The 24305-nt window shown below is 37.3% G+C and overlaps 5 protein-coding genes and 1 long non-coding RNA gene across 8 annotated transcripts in view; 3 read left to right on the top strand and 3 right to left on the bottom strand.

Moving 5' to 3' along the window:
• Window positions 1-252: 252 nt before the first annotated feature.
• Rsf1 (Repressor splicing factor 1) lies at window positions 253-1837 on the top strand. Its single transcript, XM_069050721.1, has 2 exons — window positions 253-411; window positions 806-1837. Exon 2 carries the CDS (start codon window positions 810-812, stop codon window positions 1383-1385), a length of 576 nt encoding a protein of 191 aa, XP_068906822.1. The 5' UTR covers window positions 253-411; window positions 806-809; the 3' UTR covers window positions 1386-1837.
• On the bottom strand, window positions 326-4616 carry LOC138132967 (uncharacterized). Of its 2 annotated transcripts, XR_011160228.1 has the most exons (3): window positions 3736-4616; window positions 3444-3629; window positions 326-3366 (listed from the first exon to the last, which is right to left on the bottom strand). It is a non-coding gene; the product is annotated as an uncharacterized lncRNA (long non-coding RNA). The 2 variants fall into 2 exon arrangements; XR_011160227.1 differs by having other exon boundaries at window positions 326-3629.
• A 233-nt stretch (window positions 4617-4849) lies between these two features.
• Prx5 (Peroxiredoxin 5) lies at window positions 4850-6140 on the top strand. Its single transcript, XM_069050722.1, has 3 exons — window positions 4850-5106; window positions 5260-5394; window positions 5474-6140. Exons 1-3 carry the CDS (start codon window positions 5005-5007, stop codon window positions 5795-5797), a joined length of 561 nt encoding a protein of 186 aa, XP_068906823.1. The 5' UTR covers window positions 4850-5004; the 3' UTR covers window positions 5798-6140.
• A 1537-nt stretch (window positions 6141-7677) lies between these two features.
• Window positions 7678-9545, top strand: LOC138132962 (malate dehydrogenase, mitochondrial-like). The gene is made up of 5 exons (XM_069050716.1): window positions 7678-8473; window positions 8523-8708; window positions 8756-8956; window positions 9008-9230; window positions 9293-9545. The coding sequence occupies exons 1-5, from the start codon at window positions 8174-8176 to the stop codon at window positions 9520-9522; spliced, it is 1140 nt and encodes a 379-aa protein (XP_068906817.1). The 5' UTR covers window positions 7678-8173; the 3' UTR covers window positions 9523-9545.
• Window positions 9542-10619, bottom strand: LOC138132963 (uncharacterized). Its single transcript, XM_069050718.1, has 2 exons — window positions 10494-10619; window positions 9542-10440 (listed from the first exon to the last, which is right to left on the bottom strand). The coding sequence occupies exons 1-2, from the start codon at window positions 10563-10565 to the stop codon at window positions 9595-9597; spliced, it is 918 nt and encodes a 305-aa protein (XP_068906819.1). The 5' UTR covers window positions 10566-10619; the 3' UTR covers window positions 9542-9594.
• Window positions 10620-10682: 63 nt separating this feature from the next.
• The window catches only part of Reph (Regulator of eph expression), a 28582-nt gene continuing 14959 nt past the window's right edge, over window positions 10683-24305 (bottom strand). For both annotated transcript variants that reach the window (XM_069050720.1, XM_069050719.1), the window contains 2 exons: window positions 20903-21477; window positions 10683-13005 (listed from right to left, as the gene is read on the bottom strand). In XM_069050720.1, coding sequence (XP_068906821.1) covers window positions 12931-13005; window positions 20903-21475 — 648 coding nt within the window. In that variant the 5' untranslated portion in view covers window positions 21476-21477 and the 3' untranslated portion in view covers window positions 10683-12930. The remainder of the gene's footprint in view (window positions 13006-20902; window positions 21478-24305) is intronic.

The raw sequence follows: 24305 nt of genomic DNA, 5'->3' as shown, positions 1-24305 counted from the left end.
GTTAGGTCACTCAAGTTTTTACTTGTGTGTAATTTTTTAATACCGTTTGCTGAAAATGAAAGAAAATCATAATAATTATGTATAATTACGGGAGCAAAAAAATAATGGTGGAAACGTACATTTTAAAAAACAACGTGAAATATGTGTTTTTAGTTGAGAATTTCTATTTTGGTAGGAGAGCACATTTTGGCGGCAAAATAGAAACTGCGAAACCGGCGCACCGGTAGGAGAGTCAGATCCGGCAACATCGCTTTGCCCGGGCCTATCCGCTCGCTGCTAGCGCCGGGTGTCGTTTGTTTCGTTGAGCTGTTGTCGGGTTGGTTGATTTTATTTCATTTCTAAGCAAGCTTCGATCGTACTGTGTTAACTAAAAACTGCGTAAATCTCCGTTGACCAACGCTTCGAATTTGGGTAACTACTTGTAAAAATAGTAACTGCGACAGCGTAATCATCGTATTTATAATTTCTTGTAACCAAAAATCACCGTTTTGGCTGCGAATATCGTCAGTTCTGTTGTATACCTAAAACCGACGCCCTGCCATACCCGACATTTTGTTTTTGATTTGCTTTGCAAATGAAACACAGTGCGTCTACACCACGAATTGGGTACCCCGCAAAACTATCGCCGTTAATTTAGTTAAGTATTCAAACCTAGCGAAAGCTACAATGCATCATCCACACACGGTAATTTGCACGTTAACCTCCGCTATTGTTTTGACATTGTACCCAAATCGCTTAAAAGTACGAATTCGCCCAAACGACTGATAATATGACTTTATCTACGCAATCATTCTACGTTCCACAGAAACATGGGCGAACGAGATGCCGAAAGAAGCGCAAGAGTCTACGTCGGCGGTCTAACAGACAGCGTCAAGAAGGAAGACCTTGAGACAGAATTCGAAAAATACGGCAAACTGAACTCAGTATGGGTGGCGTTCAACCCACCCGGTTTCGCTTTTATCGAATTTATCAATCACAGCGACGCCGAGACGGCCTGTGATAATTTGAACGGCACTGACTTCTTGGGCTCAAAGCTGCGAGTCGAGATTGCCAGGGGCAAGTCTCGCAGGGGCGGGTTCAGAGGTGGACGCGGCAGGGGTGGGCCCCCGTACCGCGGAGGAGGCAGTTATGGTGGGGGTGGAGGAGAACGAGGGTTCAGAGGTGGCCGAGGCGGACGGCCGGGGGGTCGTTTTGATTCTTACGGTGGAGGAAGGCGTGACGACGGAGGACGGTATGGTAGAGATTTTAGTAGGAGAAGTGATGGTTTTGGACGTACCGATAGCTACAACGGCAGAGGCGGCGGCGGCGGTGGTGGCGGTCGCAGATTTGATAGCAACTCTAGGTTCAGATCAAGATCACCGGCGAGCGGCCAACCGAGGCATTAATTTACAATGTTAAGATAGGGTTTAAGTATGTTAGATCCTGTATTGTCTTTTTTTATATCGTTTATTCAGTACAACGTGTGAAAACCATTATATTAGAATAAGTAGATCTGAAACTAACATTGAATACTGCAATGAAGTGTTGTTATTTATTGTTACTTACGACGATACGACTTCTAATATTAATCCGTTTCGAGTGAAGGTGCACACTGCAAACTCGTACCACAGTTTCTTTTGAATAAGGTTTATAATATTGATGTACCAGGTCCTTCCTAAAAGTGTTACATGTTAATAGTAGTCACAGTCTTTTTTGTAAAACACCTGCGATACAACGGAAACTTTCTTAATTATTTTTTTTTATAATACATATTAGAAACACTGATTTTTATAATTTCTACTTAGTAATGTGTGTAGAGTGAACCAACTGAAATTGTTAATAAACTGCTAAAACCTGATCGTTTCCATTTTGATTTTGTAAAATAAACGACGTTTTGGCTCATAGGTGGTCCAACTCCAAACAATAAGTTGCAAGCATCGTCTTTACAAAATGCAGCAAAATATATCGAATTGCCTAAATTATTAAAATAAGTATAGACAACTTTTAATACGAGGCAGATATCAACATGTTAAACTTGGATATCATTTTAAAAAGTAACGTTTTGAAATTGCTCTAGAAAAGATAGGTAAACAAAGCCCTTGAAGATAATGTATCGTTATCTTTCGATAACTAAGCACTTTAAAGGATTAAATAATAGATTATTGTGAAACTGAAGAAAAATAGAATCCATGACACGAAGCATAAATAGTCGATTTAAGGAAAGAATTCACGCTGATGTTATAAAAGAGAGGAAGAAAGTTTCAACATGGATGTGGTTTGTTTTGTTGTATTCGGTTTTACACAATAAAACTATACTGAACGAAGAAAAAAGAAGAACCTGTACACAATTACATTTATCATACATTTAAAAAGCTTTACACTCCAAGGAAACAATGCAAGAATAAGTTCTGCCTGAGAAAGGACAATTCTGCAAGGATATGAACAACCCCCTACAACGTTAAATATGTTTGCTTAAAATGATTTATTTATACTTGACATAGACTATTTCATTCAGCGTCCCTGAAAAATGTCAAGCCTTTATTGACAAATTTAATGAACCAAACGTTCTTATCTGTATTACGAGTTCATTTTTTATCATTTCTCGTCTTATTCTTCAGTACCTACTTATACAACAATAAAATATTTTACTACCTACCCAATTTTGTTTTTATGTTATGTTTTTGGTGCCATTACAATCAAGGTAGGTATCCTTTAGAAAACATTTGGAGCAAAAAAGGGTTTTTGGAACTAAACTACAAATTGGAACAAAAAAAGTGTCGAGTGGAATAATAGTTATTTACATAATTAGTGGGATAAAAGCAATATTACAGGACTCGAGTGTGAAGATTGCAGATGACGAGGGCGTTAGCCCGAGTTCATCTGTAATCACACGAGGTTCCTGTAATGTGCTTTAGCCCACGTATTATGTACAAAATTTTATCTAAGACCGCCCCAAATTAAAAAAATAAATCTTATCTATTGATTTTCGCCAGTGAAATAAATGAGTTTCATTACCGCACTCAGTGGGATAAGAATTTACTTATCCCACTGAGTGAGGTAATCAACTCATTTATCATTTATCCCACTGAGTGCGGTAATGAAACTCATTACCTCTCTAGGTAACGAAAATGCGTGAGGTAATGAAGTTCTTATCCCACTCAAAATTAGTGGGATAAGTATCATTTATCCCACGGGATTAGTTAAAAACTTTTGACAAAAAGTTACGAGAATAATACGTTAAGTAATAAGAACAAATTTTACAATAATTTAACAGAATTTCTTTCGATGTGTTTCTCTGATTTTGTAGAACACTTTTTAAATAAATCAAGACTGTTGATTCTATTAGATTCTTTCATCTAGGTACTTATCTTATCTTGTGCTATTTTCCTATAAAAGTAAACATTAGATCTAATACCAACCTACCTAATATTAAATCAATTTTTTAGTTTGTACAGTTTACTCACTGATCATTGGCAAAAAGTGTTCATATGCTTCAACATCCAACTACTAACTTGTTAAAATAATATTTTAAATCTTCAACACATCTGTGGAAACTTTAAAATTCTAACAAATGTGGTAACCTCCATGCGCAAGTTAGTACAGGTACTGATTTCATTAAAGTAGAAGTACCTATTACCATTAACCAACACCTACAAAATACATATCTATTATGTACTTTGTTCATGAATTATTCGAGAAAAAATTAGTACTCCATTGACCCATATTAATTTTAACAATAGCACCTAATATACCTACCTAAATCTAGTACTTCAGTAGGTACCTACTTTGAATCTAAAATTGTGAACCAAAAACAACTTTTCAGTAGTCTAGTCTTAAGACAATTTGCTGTCATTCTTTAAATTAAAAAAATTATATTACATTGTGCTTTTTGGTCAACTGTTTCCGTTGTAACCGATATCTAAATTGTAGAATAGTAAACCTACTAAGGGGGTCATTCAAGAAACCCGGTAAGGTTCGATAAGACATTGCAAATTCAAAACCATGACAACTGATATTATTAAAGCATTGTAGATATTTGCTGTGTCGGTAACGATTTGCAAATTATCTGACTTTCGTGAATGACCCAAACTTCACAACTTGTAGGCAACTCAAACTACATCAAATGCACTGCACTCAGCACTGCGATGTCTGTCATCTGATTTCGCCTTTCGGTGCCTCTTGTATAGTCCTACAGAAACTCTATAATGGAATTCGAATTCGACTTTGGTTGTAAATTTAACAGCAACCGAAGAATAAGATTTCATCATCAAGTAATAACCTTTGTCATAAATATGTACCACTACCACTACAGTTGGCTTCAAAAAAAACGGGAAATAAAATTTGACCTAATGTGAATTGGAAATTTAATTTGTCAATTTATGTCAATTTGTGTCTGTTTGACAGTAGTATTTCTGACACATAAGTGCAGTTTTTTTAACCTAAATTCTAAAAGGCCGTTTCAAACTATAAAAATTTAATAAAACCTGACAGAAATTTTTCTGACAGTTCCCGTTTTTTTTGAAGCCAACCGTACCTGTAACATCCTAACATCCCGGCCTGAAGCTAGCATTGCGAACCCAAACCGACGAGCTTCAATAGCATTTATCAGTAGGATTATTGCTGGAGCTTAAAATTATATTTTTCCAGTGACGAACATAAATTTACAACCAGAGTCGAATTCCACTAGAGTTTCTGTAGGACTATAGGTACACGGATTTGAGAATGAGATTAGATAGTGTGGGTGGTCTATGCCCTTGTATACCTTAGAACAGTTAGACAGTTACGCAGTGCGTGAATTCATGATAACAACTAATTTTCTATCTCTCGCTCCCAACCTTTACATTAATAAGTAACACCGTAACTATCATCCGTGACCGTAACTGCAAAAATCCAACGCATATCCAACGTTCTGCCTCTGCCCTCCCTAATGCATTATTGCATTGCGCAGTCAACTTAAAAATCAAGGTGATCTGTCTTTGTCTTTCATTCGTTCTCGCAAATTGTTAAAAAGCCGGTCTGTATAAAATGAATGTCAGTCAGCTTTCAACACGTACTTACAACGTGTTTGTGAATCGTTTGATTAAAAGGTCACTGCAAACTTCATCGATACTCAACATGCCCGCACAGGTAATGAATAATTAATTGACAAAAACTTTTAGCAATTACATAATCGGCGTCAAAACACGCAAAACGGTTATGTTGCCAACTTTCAATGTTTACTTGATTTCACTTTCGTTCAAATTTTTTTTCAACATTTCATACATTAATTATGACGTCCAGGTTGGAGACTCACTTCCTAACGTCGACCTTTACGAAGACTCACCAACCAACAAAGTCAACTTGGCCCAACTAGCAGCCAACAAGAAAATTATCATTTTCGCTGTTCCTGGTGCTTTCACTCCAGGATGCTCCAAGGTAGACTTACAACCTTGAATGAAACCCATTACTTATTAATTGTTACAATGCAACCACAATCAATATCTCATAATTGCAGACCCACCTCCCTGGTTTCGTAAAGAGAGCAGAGGAACTGAAAAAACAAGGAATCAGCGAGATCGTTTGCGTTTCTGTTAACGACCCATTCGTCATGGCCGCATGGGCGAAAGACCAACACACTGCAGGCAAGGTACGTCTCTTGGCTGACCCTTCGGCTGCATTCACCAAAGCGCTGGATTTGGCCGTCGAACTCAACCCTCTTGGGGGTGTGAGGAGCAAGAGATACTCAATGGTGGTTGAGAATGGAAAGATTATTTCTCTTCAAATCGAGCCTGACGGTACTGGACTGTCATGCTCACTAGCTGGCGCTATTAAATTGTAAACATTTCCAATATTTGTTTCGCATTTTTAATTTAATTTTGTTTTTATGTTGCGGTTTAATTTTATAGATAACTGTAGATATAGAATAAGATAACCTTGTGTCACGCATCATACCACTAACGAACCAAGCGGAGAACATAACAAGCATCTGAAAAATTATTGTATTATCATAATAATCACTTGATTGGGCTCGATTCTCGCACGGTTCGCTGTGAAACAAAAAACAAAATGATATAACGTTTTTGGCACAATAAAAACAACTGTTATATTTCCTTAAGATATTTTATTAAGACAAGTGATATAAATGTAGTGATGCAAAATTATACCTGAAAAGTTATTCAGCACATTGCAGTATTTATTGAAACCCGGTTCCTTTCTAGTTTATAGTATTCTACAGGGCAGGTCACGTAAGGCTTATTTCTGAATTTATTTTGTACGCAACCAAAAATACTAATGACGCTGACCACTTGATACCGTTTATAATGTGATTTAGTTTAGTAATCAACGTCGGTATGTAATTTGGCTAAAAATGTCAAAATGACGTTATCCTGTTCTGATTAATGAATCAAAAATTAAATTCATCAACTGTCATTTTGACATTTTTAGCCAAAGTAATTTGGTACGTAAGTACCTATGTTGATTACTAAATTAAATCACATTATAAACGGTATCAAGTAGGCAGCGTCATTAGTATTTTTGGTTGCGTACAAAATAAATTCAGAAATAAGCCTTATGTGACTTGCCCTGTATTTCATTCGCAATCGTCACTTTTTATTTTAATAAATCATGTATTGGTTTTTATTGTTTTACTGGAGAAGAAATTTTTAAGTAGGCATTACATTGAATAATAGAATTTTGAATTTGAGGTTATATTTGGCAAATTGAATTGAATTGCTGTTATGCTGTTACTCGGTTGGAAATTTGAACGTGTGTTTTTATCTATTCGTCTGACAACAACATATCCCATTTAGAATCTCAAAATCTATACTTTGAACCGACATTTAACATTGATATTTTCGAGAATTGGTAGAAATTCAGAATTGTCACTTTCCGACCAAGAGGAATTCTTTTCAGGCAGCAATGACGTACTATTGGGGACAAAATACTTTGGTCGTCATTCTTCTGTCACTTCAAAACAAATTAATGTAAACCAAGCATTAACGTCAAGTCAATAGTGATGACAATTTCAAATATTAACTTTTCTCTTGTCAAAAATATGGCACCTTCCACCATTCGAAAATTTAGAATCATCTCCCTTGTTTTTGGGGGATTGTCCATGGGCCAAATTGCCTTGTGGAAATCTTTTCAATTTTTCCTCCTAGGAATATCTCCTTCAGTTGTCCATTTTTCGGTATTTAACATTTTGCAATGATGAGTTTGACAGTGACAGTGGTTGACAGTAGTAAAAAATAAGGTTAACCGTCCTAATGCTTGCTTTACAACTTTATGTCAGTCAACTGACTTTGACGACCAAAGTAATTTGTCCCCAATAGTAGCTACTTTCCAACCTCGTGCAGATTAAAAGTAGGCATATTACAAGTGATAACTTATCATAATTTGACGAGCAGTTTATCTCCAAGAGAAATTTCTGATATTTTAAATGTTGAAATGCAAAAATAGGTAGGTATACAAAATAATTCTGCATGAAATGTACCTAAATCTTACACCAGCGCTATTTTTAAACGAGTGTTTATTTATTTTGAACTGTTACACAGTACAAACTTATTCATTATTTACTGCAATAAAACATTAAGGTATTATTATCTCAACCGATAATACTTCAAACATCAAAGTGGACTTTAATGTTTATTTGTCTCATTATGTTTCCATTCTCTGTACCTATTTTATGTAATGTATTGTTTGTTATAACTTGCAGTCGAATACCTGTAACTCGTTAATATTTTATTGTTTATCGATCAGATGATCTATATTCCAGATTGCTGCAAGAATATTGCTTATTAATTACTAAATCATTCATAAATTGAATCTATCGTCTTAAGACTATGCATAATACACAACTCACGATGAACTTTATCGGTTTAAAATTGCACGATTCAGACCAACAAAAAGTAAATATCCACAGTTCGGAAGGACTGTTTAATTAATTTTGTATGATTTGCGTGATCAAAAGAATGAGAAGCCAAGAGTGAATTGCAGTAGGTAAAAGGAATAAATTACTCATACCCACACGAACAGGTGCACGAGCGAGAGAGAAAGAAAACTTTCACAACGCTCCCTTTAAAATATTCATCTTGGCAAGGCCACATTTCTTGGCGATAATTGCATCAATTATCATTATACTTTGTTAAATCAAAAGATAAAAAACTGAATCTTACAGCTGTCAGCATGTCATTCGTGTATCAAAATTTCTGTTAAAATGTTTTTCTTCAAGTCAAAAATTACGCGTAGAATACTCACCAATCCCATTTTATACCGGCGCCTCACTTCGTTGATTTGTCCGCCGCCCCCGAGCGAGCCCATCGTGACAGTACTGGACGCCACGAGCAGCGTCGGTGTAAACCTCGCCCTTCTTTTAAAACAAAACTCCCACATCAAAGAGCTGAGACTCTACGACGAAGACTCGGACACGCACCCCTTGGCCGAAGATCTGAACGACATCGACACCCGAACGAAAGTGGTACCGTTCACTTGTAGATGTTTGAGGGAAGCCATAAAGGTAACAGTCGAACAAATCGAGAAAATGTGTGTAACTTGTTCGAGGAAAGGGGGTGCACTTGGTGATTTCCACCGGAGGCTGCCAGAACAAAATCGGACAGACTCAGAGGGAACTGTTCGACAAAAATTTAGACAACGTTAGGAACGCCGCAATTTTTTTGGCGGAGTTTAATCCCGCTGCCGTTTACTGCATTGCTAAACCTCCCGTCGAAGCTTTGGTCCCCATGGTTTCGGAAGTACGTGGTTAAACGTCTCGTCTAGATCTACAGGTCTTGATTTGTAGGAGTACAAGAAAGCTGAGACCTACGACCCGAGAAAAATCATCGGAGTGACGACTGTTGCGTCGATGGTGGCGAACACTCTCATCGCTTACCACTTGAGGAGGGACCCCGCCGATGTACACTGTCCTGTCATCGGCGGCTTGAGCCCCAAAACTACAATCCCCGTCATCTCCCAAACCAAACCTACTGTAGAATACAATTCGGTACTAACCAAACAAGAGTCGGTCAGTGTTGCAGGAGTTGTTTTGTTGCAGAAAATTTACTCGAAACTGCAGGACGCCGTGGCAAACGCCGAAGAGACTTTGCTGTCGAAAGGGGCGATGTTTTGCTTCTCGAAAGCAGTCGCGATTTCGCGATTCGTAAATTTGGTTCTCAAGGCGCTGAAAGGTGATAAAAAGGCAGTGGAATGCGCATTCGTGGCCCAGACTGGCCACATCGGAGACTTCCTACCCTACATGACGTCCATAGTTAAATTAGGTAATCACCGTGAATGTTAATGTGCGAGTTGAAGGTCACCTCGCGTCATCGTTTCGTTTAAGGCTCTCACGGGGTGGCGTCCACACACATGCCAAAAATCAACGAATTCGAGATAGCTCGTCTGAGAGCTGCGATGCCTCACATTCTGGAAAACGTCCTTCTGGGTCAGACCTTCTTACATGGAGACTTCTCCTTGCCGTCCAAATTCAAAATAAAAAAGAGCTGCGATGCCCTCTTGAAGGAGAAAGTGCAAGAGTGCAATCTGCGTGCCGGTATACCCTGTTCTAATTGATAGTAAAAAGCATAAAACGTGAATGGCTCATGGCATTTTACTGTTTGCGGTGATACATGATAGTTATGTCATTCAGTGTCGATGCGATTTGCCGTATTTACCCTTGGTGTAGTTGCTAGAGACGATTATCGGACTGCCGGGGCGAGTCAATCTGCTACTGCCCTTAGTCAAGTTACCTTCTTTTTTCAAGCACGACTTGAGCGGATACGAACCGCCCTTGATAAAATTCTTCGAGGACATCTTGCCAGGCTTCTTGTACAGTCTTATGCACTTCGGCTGGTCAAAGTGTTCCTTCTCTTCTTTTTGTTTCTTGACATTCAGGACGAAAGAATCGGTGTGTTTCAGAAACTTCTCGTCTGGAAATGTCTCCTCCACTTGTGGACTCTCTTCGATCGAATCTGCAGTGTTTTCTTCTTCCGTCTTCGGAGGAATGGGAAGGTCGTCGGTCTGGATTTCTTCAGATTTACTAGAAATCGTCTTCATTTTGCTTTTCATTTCCACTTGACTTGTGGGGTCTAAAATTTCTTCCACCGTCGTCTCGGGGTACACTTTAATTTTCCGTCTTCTACCCGGGGCACTCTTTATAACCTGAATTTCGGGGGAATTTGATTTTTTCGTGTCGTATTTATCAGGCTTCCAGTTAGCCCAATACGTTTCTTCCAACTTTTCGATGACCGATTTTTGTTTGTTTTTTGATTTCTTGCGGTTTTTGAGAACAGAATCGCCGTCATTTTGATTCGCTTCGTTAAAATTGTGAATGTAAATCGGGCATTTCTTGTGTGCCGAAGTCTTCGCTTGGACAGAGTAATTTTTTTTCTCTTCTTTAGTATACTTGGACTTATTGTGTTCCGCGTAATTTTCCACTGTCAGTTCAAAATCCGGGGGTAAATTTTTATGTCGAAAAGATACATGATGATCCTTGAAAAAATGATTAGTGCATATTACGAAATCACGTTTAGGTAAAAAATTACGTATTCTTCTGGATAGAATTTCAAAGATTTTGTATTATGTAATTTAGGACATTCCAACATTGAATACGCCATTCTGAGTTCTACACCATTCAGAAAAATTTTTGACTTTACTGATGACAGCAAAAAAAAAAACAAAGGTGACAGTGGTGCAAGTTGACATCAACAAACCTGGGAAAGTAATGGCAGTAATTAGATGATAAAAATATTTTATTGGGTAATTTTTTGTTAGTCATTAAAAAATCATTAAACTTAATATGTGTATTGCAACTAAGTATTACAACGTGCAAAAATAGTCATATAGAAAGTAAACGAAATATTCTTTTGAGTTAATTATTTTCTATATGGCTATTAATCTGTATCACAAGAATAATGTTTACTCACAACTGCACGTAATGGTGCAAAAATACTTAAAACATATCACTGGTTTCTAAATGTATCTTATTACCCATTTCACAGGTATTAAAACTTAATAGTTCTTACAATCACATAAAATAAAATTCGAGTGTACCAAATGTAACAAAAAAAAAAAAAATTAATAAAACTTTAACGCCGTGCAACACTGATGTTTACAAAAACGGGCAATATCTTTAAATAATATATTATAGTTTTACCCTACACACAAGATTTTTTATATAAAAAAAATTTATATGTACTATGCACACCCTATAATATTACTACTCTGATTATACATTTTTTTGACAAACTCAGGTTTCACCATTCCTACAAAATCGCAACTTCCATATTACAAAACACAATTCACTCACACAATTTAAAAAAAGTCTTTCAATTTGTTAAATGTCCTACTATCTTTTAACCTCTAGTTATTATAAACGATGATTTTTTTTAGTTCAAAAATCAACACCCACTTTTAAAATAATTTTGATTTCACCAATCCACCGCGCAACTTTAGTTTGATGGCAGTTACCATTGATAGTTGTTGTTTTTTCCTTCAACAAGGGCAGTTGTTCGGCAGCATTGTTGTTTTCTTAACATGTCCTGGCCAGTGTTAAAGTTCAGTAAGCGGTAATATGGCAACAACATGGCTTAGAAGTAGACCCTAAGATACAAGGAATTCCAGTGCAATCACAAATTTTCAAAGCCTTCTCCAAATCAATGAAATTTTGAAAAATTCCAGAATGGCAGTAAAATGCATCGCAACAATAATTTTTAATAAAGGCAACAGATTGTTTTTTCTTGGACAACACTTTCAAAATTTGTCTTGCTACAATGAAATCGTTACGCACCTCCCGTATTTCAAAACTAAATCTATTACAGACACTCAACTATTTGTAAAAATATTTCATATTGCAATACGTAACATTATATAAAAACAACTGTCGTATTTACAAAAACAAACTCACAACACGCCTCCCCCGAGCCATTGTTTTTATATAATGCAATATTTTCTTTAAATGCACAGATTTAAAATTCTAATATGTACAAAAAGTTGACAACATTTGTAAATTGCACGTTCTCATACAATATCTACAATATAAATTCGTAGTAAATGTAAATTTTTAATGATGCCTGGCCGAAATATCAATTTTGTACATTTAAAACACTTTAGACTTTATACTGCTTATTACATGGTTACATAAAAATATACAGTACAACTTTTCGCGAGTCGAAACTTAGTCTGTAGGCCTGGGAACCTTACAATCAACCTGATCTGTTTTTAAACACCAACTTGTTATTATTCATTATTATTATTCTTATCATTATTATTATGTATTTATCATATGAGCTACCGAAATCCCTTCTTGTTAGGTACTTATCGGAGGTTGGTTACACGAACACTTCAAGAAAATATTGAATCGTGTTCGACATAACCAACCTGGACCAAACAACCTCACCGTCCCATTTCCTGCATTTATGAAAATTCTTTCCTCTAAATATTACTTTTACAACTATGATATTATTACAACATTAATGTTACTGAAGATTGTAGCGCTGCACCGTTTGTCATTTAAAAATGAAGAATATTGTCGAAATTTGTTTCCAGTTTTCGTCGTTAAATTAGGCGAAAATGATTCGAGTCTGTAAGAGTAGAAGAAGAAGAAGGCCGCTCGCTTTACAGGCGATAATCTTCAGTAGCCGGTAATCTATTTAGTACAAAAAATGATAGTAACGCCATATAAATTTTGTGCCATAAGTTATAGTGCAATTAAGAGCCAATTTTATTCAGACCATGTAAATATACCACATTGAACTTGAGGTGATTTGATTTAAATTATTTACAGTCATAAAAACAAGCACTAAGTTTTACAGGCCACCACTTCGTCACGTGATTATTAATTCCCAATTGTTTACTGACCAATTTAGACAAAGAGCAGTTTTACTCGTTTGATGAGTGATCGGGCCACAGAGCTGGTAAACTGCTCATGCACGGAGTTTTTGACAATTCACAGGGCGACGGAGATCGCCCTTTAAGCTCCTCTCACCAACAGTAAACGGAAAGCTCACCGCCGTGGTCTCCACTGTGGCGCCATGTTCTCACGGAACGAGCCTTCAGCTGAAAAAGAAACCCTCGTTAGACAATTTGTCAAAACAACAGTTCGGAGAAGCCTTGAACCTGTCTTGTCGGATGTGTTGTTTACAAAGTAATCACAAAAACCACGTGACGTACCGTGTTTTTATTTGTGCTAGAATTTAAATCAAAACGTTGCCAATAGTAATTTTATGTTAATTGGAACAATGGTTGTATTTTAAAATAAATTTATGCAAATTTCTATGCAAAAAAAGTCCTTGAAGCTTCGGTTCAAGATCAGAGATAATTTATTGCTTCATGTTACACTCGTTTCATTAAGTGGGGTTTACAGATGATGAGACGAAAACAAAAAGTCTTAAAAAATATTGTTTACACAGTCCCAGTCGTTTAATATTGTTGATGTGTAATCTCGCAAAAATACAGTTGGGACCGCACATTTATTCACTCTTCGGTCGATTTAATTACGTTCATATCTCAAAAAAAGTCATTTCTAATTAACCTTTCATGCATGCTATTTGATTACCTTTTATTATATATTCGAGCAAACATTTGCTCTGATGACGACAGTAACGTGGATCTTTAAAAAATCACCGGTGAAATTTGAAAACTTGCCTGCTTTAAATATTTTTATGGTTTCATAAAAGTCACGTAAATATACATGTTGCCAAATAAAAAATTGAAAGGGTTCAAATATAGCTTTGGGCATTATTTTCTTTTCAAATTTTCCGAACCGTACGAGCGCTATTCTCGCATGTAACGTGCTTCTTATTAGCTCGGTTAAAAAATTGGTTAATCATGTATATTCATTGTTTGAAAGGTTAGACGACCTTTTCGAGAATAAATTTCAACAAACTAACATCATTTCATTAAGTCGATTTCGCATGACAAAATCTAATTTTTGTTCTTACGCCATTTTCATAAACCACGCAAAACAACAAAAAGAAATCAAAGAAACTGGTGCTATAAACTTGGTAACCACTTTTTGAGGTTTTGCCTCGTTCTTGGCTGGCGTGGGTGAAATCGACCCTGAAATTATTTATTGAAAAAAAAAATGCTCCAATTATGCTCAAACTGGTGACAAAGTTCTTTCCACGGTTCGTCATTAGCACAGATACCTCACCCGGTGAGTCAAGTTTTGTGAAAAAAAAAGAAGAAACAAAAGTTGCCTTACACATAAGTTACTTTATTTTGAAACTTATGTATCTATTTATGAATTCAGCAACGATAAAAATTTTATCGAAAAAAAATGTTATCGTCATAAATCTGTTCAACAACTGCTCGTTAAAAAGTGAGCACGATGATAATTATTTCAACAAAATTAATATTACAAATAAAGCTCACTTGGTCGATAAAGCCATCAGTTGAACACTAAAAGACACAGCTACTTTACCATTTGTATAAAATCAGTAAATGTTAACCGAGTGTAAAATGACATTCTCCATCAGTTTATAATTACTTCACTGCAAAAAATGTGCCGCACCCAGTATACTGTCCTGCAAGATTCACACTGTCGATATTCCCTAATACGTTATTGTCAGGATTTAATTAACAATATGTAATACAAGTGTCGGTAATAAGTAAACCTTTAAGCACATTTAATAGTATGATATTAAAAAACAAGTGTCACAAGGTATTGTCTTAACTGTTAACGCAGCAGTCTAAAATTGAAAAACGAGGGAGCGTAATGACAGAGTTTTTCAATGACGAGTGCGTCAAGACGCCTTACGAAACACGTTTTTAAATACTGTTTTGCTATTAAGAATTAATGAAAAAATGTTATAAAAACCTCTGCGATTAAACACATATTTACAGTCATAGTTCTGGTAAAAATACAAGTACAAATTAAAATACTTGGGAAATACGTCAATTTTTTTTATAGGTTATGTCAAGTTGTCTGATTTACATTCAGTATTGTTTTGTGTTTTTGTTTAGGTATTAATTAGTTCTCAAATAAAATATGTTAGTGATTTATTATTTTTGTTACTAATTGAAATTTGATACAATTTATTTTGGCGAATATTAATAAATCTGTACTAAAGAAATCTATTTTATCCACTTAAATCTGTTAGAGGTATTTTCATATTTGGTGGCGGAAACAAAAGACTGAGAAATGTCACAAAATTGTATTGTCAGTGTCAAATTTCTCATAAACGCCGTAAAAAGGAATGTCTAGGTAAATTTAAATTTTCGCTAAATAGACTGAAAAAATAAATTCTAAGGAAACCAATTTTTGTCAGTGGTTCTAAAGGAAAAGTTATTCTCATATAATCAAACGTATTACAAATTATTTCTCTAGTTCAACGATGAATAACTTTCTTATTGCCAATTTGCTGCATTTCTGTCGAAATCACGAACGTCTTTGAGAAATTTGACACTGACAATACAAATTTGTGACATTTCTCAGTCTTCTGTTTCCGCCATCAAATATGAAAATATCTCTATCTACGAATCTTTGTTGGTGACATTTTACTGAAAACAATGCTTTAATAGACTCTCACTCTCTTAAAATACTGTTTTTTAGTTAAAACAGTGCTTTAAGAATTGCCTTATAAAACCGAAATAAACAAAATATTTTTTCCAATAATTTAATAACTCGCAAGTTGTTACTGTGATGGTGCTAATTGGTGATTCGAAATCGGTGATGAAAAGCTGCCCTGGATGCGAGATTTGAAACATTTGGTGGATTACAAATGTGTTGGCAAAAGAACAGTTGCAGAACAAGTCGAGATTCCTTCAAGGTTAATTTTTATTCGGAATCCTTTAAAATGGGTTATATCGAAGTGAATCGAACGAGATCGCGATGGGGCTTGCACATTTACCGCCTATTAAACAACAATTGTACTGTATCTTGTGGGGTACGAGATGAAAATTAGTCTCGGCAAAATATTGTGGTTTTCTGGAGTTATGCGGTCCTGATTAGCGAATTCTCCGAATTGGTATTCTCGTATTTGGTCAGGCGAGTTGTAGAAAAGGAGCAGGTTTGTCTGCCATGATGCAATATAACATTTCTGTCCATTTGGTCGCGCACGGTAGGTATGTGTGTGTATTCCAAGTCGGAGGACATTCAGCATTATGAGTTTTGTGTTAGTGCCAAAAGCGAACTAAAAACAGCACAACAAAGAGTCAACGTCACATTGTATTTCGTGACTGAACAATGCTAGTAAAGTTATTAAAGAGACACTGGCGATAAATCAAAAGCAAATGAAATGGACTTTTAAGTTGTAGGGGGGCCAAAAGAAATTAATGAATTTTTTTTGTGTTTCTGAAGGAAGGCAAAAAAATCGGTCTCGATTGAAATTTGGCAACGGAGAATGAGTAACGTTACATAATTATAGGTTGTATAAATTCCTGGTTGCTGAATGCAAAAAGAAAGCGTGGTTTTATTCGTGAACATGTTGCTAATTCGTGGAACATTTTGACGGTGAAGGTCAAGCCGTGTATTGAGGCAGGTTTTTTGTTTGTGGAATCGCAATTCTCGTAATCACCGGATATCTGTTAATGTTGTTGGACCAGGTCCAAATTGTGTCTTAAATACTACATTCGCCGTTTAAAATAATCGCGTGAACGTCACTTTTACGGCAAATTAATGTGATCCGATGTGGCACAAGAGCGGAACGTGCATACACACATTTTATATCTACTTTATTAAATTATTATTGCCGCGTCGCCGACTTCCTCATTGGAAATTTTGCAGTAAAACTTTCCAACCTTCGCAGACTTCGGTTCTAGTGTCTGCACCTCGTAAAATCACCCGCTGCATCGACTTCCCGTAATGACAAAACATTAGGAGGCGCGAAGAGGCGCAAGGAAAGGATAACTGGAATCGTCCGTTCGCTGATCACCGGACTCGAAACCGCACGATTTGATACCAAGAAATTACACAACACATCCATCCGATCCGCCAAGTGCAATAATAATCCAAATCGGATTTTGGAATCGCGGCTTTGAGGGATTCGTCCGAAAAACTGCGATCAATAAGTGGGAAAAGTTGCTGCGGCGCCGGGAATTTTTTTAATCTTTCTCCCGATATCCTATTTTTAATCCGTGCGTTATTCCATTCGCTATTGATAATGGGGGTTAATTATTCAGCCGTGCAAAAACGGTGGCATTTGCGAAAGAATAGCCGCGCATCCCTGTCAAGGGTGCCAGTCGGTCTTATAAAATATTAACGAACTTGTTGAAGTCCCACTAAACCATCGATTTTCATACAAAGCAGCAGCACACACACTTTGATGAAGTCATTCGTTACTCACACTGAATGTTATATTTTTATAGCACACATGCAAACCATTCTTGCGGAATATACGTTGGCCCAAAGTTCATTGCTATTTACACTGAAATGAATAGCGCTCGGATAAGGCAGATTTTCAACAAAACACGTTCCTAATTCCGGCCTTTACAATGGACGAGTTTAGAGGTCATTTCGGCGTGAATTTTTGCCCGACTCTCGAGAGATTTTTAAATATTTCGAGTACCGAACACTTCACCGTGGTAATGACAAAAAAGGATAAAAAGTGTGGCTTTGGTTTCTTACTTTTTCGTCAACTCCCCGAAAACCCCTTTCAGGGACGGTTGCATCGCGAAATATTTCGTGTTTTTAATTAGTTTAATTACCACCGCCCACTCCCGCTCTCACTCAAAGAAAATATCGCCCGAAGTTGGAAGGACTTTTTCGAGTGCGAGAGTTACTCGCGGCATTCGCAAACGACAAGAAAGCTTCCAGACATTTTTCACAATGGAAAAAAATCATTCCTGAAAACTTACGGCTCCCGTAAAATATGTTTCCAGTCTTGAAACTATAGCAGCAATTTTTCGTTTTTTTGCCAAATGCACATAAATTTATATATAAACTACCGGTAAACGTTTCCTGGAGAGAAAATTGCAGTTTCAGGAAAATAGGAAATTGGTTGCACATCAGGGCGAAACGTATAGACGATAATTTTAGGTTTCCACCGATTGATACGAAATTTAGCCGGACAGATTCAAAAAGAGTTGCAGGCCACGGTGAATCTATAAATTTATAATAGGCGCAAAGTACGCGAAACCTATTAAATCGACTCTGCACTCTAAAATATTTACAGGCGAGGCGAATTGGAGATGATATTTTCAATGAGATTATCCATTAAGGGCAATTTATGGTGGTTACATCGGAACCGTGTAACTGCAATTTACAAAATAAACAACATCCAGAATTGCCACGAACAAGCGGCGCAGGTATTACCGTCATTTTACAACTCAAACAAATTCGAAAAAACATCACAAAATGAGCCAAATGTATTAAAATATTTAATGGAGGAAATGATGTCAGCAATAAAGTCGTACACGTAAAGCTCTTCGAGGAATTGAATATAAACAAAAATAAAAATTATAAACAGAATTAAATTTTTATGTTAACCATTTTCCCGTTGAAAACACAGACCATTTCACCCGAACGACCCTACAATTTATTCGACAAGATTTTTACTGTCACTGTTTTACTCCCAAGACACTTTTAATGGCACATCTCACCATTCAACAAACCTACATCTAGCCGACTAACCGTTTCGTTATTAAAAAATGACGAGCTGAGCCGTCACATGCATTATGCAGCCGCTACCCCTTTTCAATTAGTTATCAGTCAATTTAAGTCGTTCTGATAACATTGAAAATGCATTAAATTGTCTGCGGAGACCGAGTCAATTATTTACATCGTGCAGAAAAAGTGAAAACGGTACGGGATAGAGGTGGTCTGTCTCTCTTTTTCGACTTGCTGATGGTGACTCTACCATGAGCTATTAAAATCTATTTGGAAACTTTTAATTGCATTGTAAAGAGTAATGTTTCATGAGGCTATTAAATGTTGCTTAAAAGTTCAAACCGATTCCAGACTCTATGCGTTATATTCTGAATATCGCCACTGCAGCGTTTACAATTTGTCGTTAAAAATAAATAGTTTTCCATTAACTCCGACATCTGAAACTTTCTTTATTGTACTTATCCAATTCTAGTTCTCCACGAATTTCAACCACTCCGATTAAGCAGTGTCGTACCAAGCTTGACGTTTTTTTGAAAACGTCTTGACTTCCACCGTTTGACCCTCGCGGGTTACGAACAAAACGCCTAATTCGTATTTTATTGTGATGAATGAGTGTAGACACTATTACAATTATTGCAATCATTAAACAATTAAAATACGTACAGATACGATTTATTAACACAATGTTTTTCGTCCTTGCACCAACAAAGACACGGAGGCTTCTTAATTGCCACGATTAATTTGAGTCTCTGATAGTTCAATTTCGAAATTCGAACAATGATAGTGCTATTAACATTTTAATGATTGCGTTCTGGCTGAGGGCGGCGGTACCCCATTGTGCTGGTACCAATACAAACTGCAATTGCATAATGCGTGTACGACCAGAGTTTAACGTCTGGCGTTATTCTTTAGCTGGAAAACATGCAAGGGGACTCGATCTGTGAAATTGACCTTGCTGCTGACATTATTCAAGTGGTCGGGTCAAAAAAAAATTCCGAAGAAAAAATTTGATTAATGAGACGCAACAGATGGAACAAGAAAAAAAGAAGACAAAACACAAATAAAAGGCAAGGCGATAAGGATAACAGAAGCAGTGAAATAGATGGGACAGAAAATGTCCATGGTGGTATCGTAAAAAATTGAAAGTAACCAAAACCTTCGATACTCAAAAGTGGAGCAACAATCGGCAAGAGATTTTGGGGACAAATAAAAGAACACTGCAGAGATTGTGCAAAAATAATAGAAGTGATACGATGGGTCGAAGAAAGTGAAGAAGAGGTAAAATGTTTGGTGATGATGAGAAAAGAAAGTAGAAGAGAACTTGGAAAGTAAACGGACAAATGCTATTTTTATTTATTGTGTAACTTTACTGCTTCGACACGTCAGTTTAATTTGAATTTAGCACCGCTAGATCTAACAACACCTGCTAGCGAAGTTTTTTGAATTCTGCATAATTCGTCATTTAAAATCGAACAGATGAGCTGACGGTTGTCGTGTCGAAAGATATGAGGTCGATGTTAAAAGATGTATTTTTGTAAAATAATTGGCGGCGGAGTTTTTGTGGATAAATTGGAATGGCCGTATTTTAAGGAGTTGTAATAATTGATACCAAATGACATCCGTCAGACTAGTCGTGATGAGGAAAAAACCGGCAATCCAAAAATAAAATCGTGGAAACGAATGCTTTTCCATTTTCCTTTGTCTACTGCACGTCCAACAGAATGTTATAAATTCAAAATCAATAAATGATGAGTTTTTAAATAATTAAACCCCGGGATTACCTAAATGGGGAGCGGAATTTGATCAAATATAATAATTCACGCTGTTCGTTAGTTTGCAAAAGAATTTTTTGTTTCCAGTTTTTTTCCGTTCACATGCGAATGCTTTTCTAACCCGTAATTACAACAATAAACGTATAAAGTACTAAAATATAATCCACTAATCATGTAAAATGGAGATTAACGATTATTACGTTTGTTGTTAAATTTTTTTTTCTACGGCTTTCACAGTATTAAAATGTTCTGTTTAAGCCGATTTGGAACTGCCAGTGCTGACGTTATTTACGTTTTTAGAAAATACCACTCAAAAATCTCGTTACGTCGTAACAGCATTGATTTTATAAAACTTCATCCCTAATTTTCTCATTTGAATGTATAAACAGTTTTATTATAATAACGAGTCGTGTTTGCATATTAAAGTTGAAAAACAATTTTTTGCCGGTGTTACGCACAACTTTTACGTCCGGACATGTTACAAATCGCTAAATTTTCATTTTTTGTTCGAACCGAGACATGACAAAATAAACCGTCCGAAGTGTTGACTTTTCCGAACTTTTCATCCCACCGCGACAAGATATCTCGAATCTGGAAGACTTCGAGAGCTGGGTCGAGAAATGACGATACTTACATGCTGCATCTTTTCGAAATCCAGATACGGTCTCTGTATGTGCGCGTGTCTCGCGTGCTTGGACCTCTTCCTCGGCGACACTTCGTAGTGGAGCAACTTGGGCGGCGGGCTCATGGAGCGTCCCTTATTCATCGGCGTCTTCCTCCCCGGCTTGACCGCCTCCAGAGGCGGCGAAGTGCGGAACTGCACCGGCGTTGCCATGCTGGCCAGCAGATGGTGGACCTCCTCGTCCGAAGAGCCGGAATGTTCGATCTGGACGCCGTCTTCCCCGTAGCACTTGTGGTACGGGGAGCACGGCGACGACGGGCTCAGGTTGCCGTAGTGCGACATGTTCTCTTCGTTTTCCGGCGTGTATTTGTGTCGCGAGTACGAGTCTCCGACTTGGGACCATTTACGTTTTTCCGGGAGGCAGACCGACGTGGCCCTCAGGGGTCGAGCGGGACGTTCTTCTTTGTTGCTGTTGATCACCTCCAGCTCCTCTTCGGAGCTGTGGGGGTCGTGCTGGTCGGGCGCGGGGCTCTCCATCGAACAGCCCGTGTCCGCAGGCGAGACGCTGCACATGCGGTCCGACATCACTGCAACAACGAGAGGACTTGTTGGAGTTTGGAGTTTACGTATGAAGTGTGAAGAGATGAGCACATACACGCTGTTTAGATAAGAGTCGGTCGGACAGGTTTGCTGTTTACAGAGACGCAATCGGATGGTTCTGGATTTATCTAGCAATTAAGCTGTTTTCGGCAGGAACGGAGAAAGTCCCGACGTAAGAATTGCCCATAAACCATATTTAACAGGAGGGAGATAAATATCGAAGTGGTGTAGTAGGTATTATAATAAAGTGTAGGTACCTCCTGAAGATAAATATTGTGGAAGCGACCGGTCTTGTATGAAATCCCGAGTAATCGAGATAAATTCCCAAATGCCATATGCGGTTATGAAACAGCAGAGATACGGCCCGTAAACTTCGCGTAAACCATCGTCCGATATCATACGGCATTCTTATCTGGAATCCTCATAAATACAGCGCTATCTCACAAACAAATTCACTGCCCTTTATCTTAACTGTAATATTATATGGTGCACATTGCATTATATGCGCTACGGCCGTGTCGTTTTTTAATACTCCATCAATCTTGTTTTAATGTAAATCATGTCCAACTTTAAACAATGCACACCTGAAAGAATGGTTATGGGCTGAATGGCGAACGCAATAAATTCAGAGACGTCGATGTGCATGAACAAACGATGGGAGTGCCTCGATCCATGATATGAATAACAAACCAAAATTAAAACCAATCTTTCTTCCCAGATTTGACCGGCGACCTTTCCCAAACTCACGCGAACCTCCCGACTTCAATCCCGCTTCTGTTCGACTACTCCAATCTGCCATAAACACATTCTAAATCAGTTTTTACATCATCGCCTGAAACACATTCAACCAAATTCACTTTCAGGAAACGCCTTTCCTTAATCACGAAAAACCTCCCATTTAAAAAGGAATCACGGCGAACAGCGCGCCCTACTGCCGAGGCGTCTCTCTCGTCGACACCGCTTTCGAACTCTTCGCCGGGAAAAATTTTCCCAAACCGCAACTCGAACCTTCGCGTAGGTCGCACACTTTAATTTTCTTCGACCGGATACGAGCGGTTTAACAATTAATTTCATATTCTGAACGTACCGACTGTTTCATACGGTCAAGGGGCTAAATATAGGGGCTCCTTTATTTTATTAATAACGATCGACTGAGAGATCGGGCAAAAAAGAAAACTTCACTTATCTGCCCACCCGACATGGTGCGGTCGCTCAGCTGTTCATTTCAACCATCTCCGCGTGCAGAAAGAAATAAGCCATTACTGTTTACGCAATGACGAAGATGAAGCAGTGCATGCGGTCACGTATCTGACAGAACGTTGTACCGGAATTCGGTAACCTCGGTACGACTCCTCACTTTCGGTCATTTCAATGACTCCGACATCAAATGGGAAATGTAATGAATAAATTTTCGGTTATTACGAAGCTATGGTGCAGCTAATGAGACCCGCACAGATCTAATAACCGCCATAAACTCGACCGTAAATCCAGATGATGTATCCAGATCAACATAATAAGGATTATTGTTTCGCCTTGTGGACTACGAGAGAGCAGCGTACAAAGCCAGGATATCAATATCAACTCGATGATTAGCTGCGATCCAGATACCAATTCGACGGAGCACCTTCAAAGTCATCGTCTGTAATTGGTTGTCTCAGGAATTTACAATATCGACAACATCCTCGTTAACGTGCAAATAACAGCGTTCCCGTTCGGGTTAAGAGCACAAATCTACAGAAAAATGCCCAAAACCAAAATTACGAGTATAAAGATCGGCAAAGAGAGACGTTCAATTTAATCATCCCTGGTAGAAATTCCGGGTAATAAACGCGCTAAACGAACAACATAACTTCCTGCATACCTTGAATATTTTACCCAATATTGATATTAAACAAAACATTTGTGTCATTCGTTCTAATAAGGAGAATACGCAAGACTGTCGAGAATTTGATAATTACTTCAAAGCGAAGAATGTCCTTTGGAAACACACCTACAATTAAAAAATTCCACATTTTATCAAACGCGAAGCATTTGTGATATTATTTATATATCGCAGCAAGCGTACATAAATAATTACAGCGATTGGTCGCTCTAAATGTCAATTTTATTGTCTCCAATGCAAATGCAATTGGCATTATTATCTAGTGGCCTTTTTATTTTCAATCACTTTCAACGCAACATAAAGTTCATTTTAAACAATTGTCAAAGTGTTGTCATATTGGTATGAGCCACTAGTTATTTGATGGTTACTAGGTTGGCAACGTAAAATGTCACTTGTATGTCAGCCATTTTGATGCGAAGGCGTTTGCGCCTCAATTACTTTTAAATAATAAAAAAAGTAAAATGGATTTCCGAAAGCAAGGATTTGGACGGGCCCAAACACAACGAGAAAAATTAGCTATGATTAGATTATGTGAAGAAATGCGGACCATGCTAATGAAAGAAATTTGCAGTAAAGTTGCACATATAATAATTACATAATATTGAATGTATTTTTTCAGGATTTTTTACCAAACCTCAAACATTTCTCTAGCAAATCCCTTTTTGGGTTCACTCGACAGTTGTTTTTAAAATTCTTAATAAATTTGACATATTTGGTTGTGTAAAAACTCGTGAAAATAAAGGGCGCTACAAAATAAATTACAAGACTGATCCAGCATTTTATTATATAAAAGAGGAGCTGGCAAGGCAAATTAATGCATACCATGTCGATCAAAAACTCTTCACCATTGACGACCTTCATCGGTCTGTTAAAAACCAGTGGGACTACACCGGCAGTAGGTCTAAATTACACAAAATTATTAAATCTACGGGG

Source organism: Tenebrio molitor, chromosome 6 (genome assembly GCF_963966145.1).
Source record: "Tenebrio molitor chromosome 6, icTenMoli1.1, whole genome shotgun sequence".
In the NCBI taxonomy this organism is placed as follows: domain Eukaryota; kingdom Metazoa; phylum Arthropoda; class Insecta; order Coleoptera; family Tenebrionidae; genus Tenebrio; species Tenebrio molitor.
Note: the sequence above shows the minus strand (reverse complement) of the source record. Positions and strands in the feature narration are given on the sequence as shown.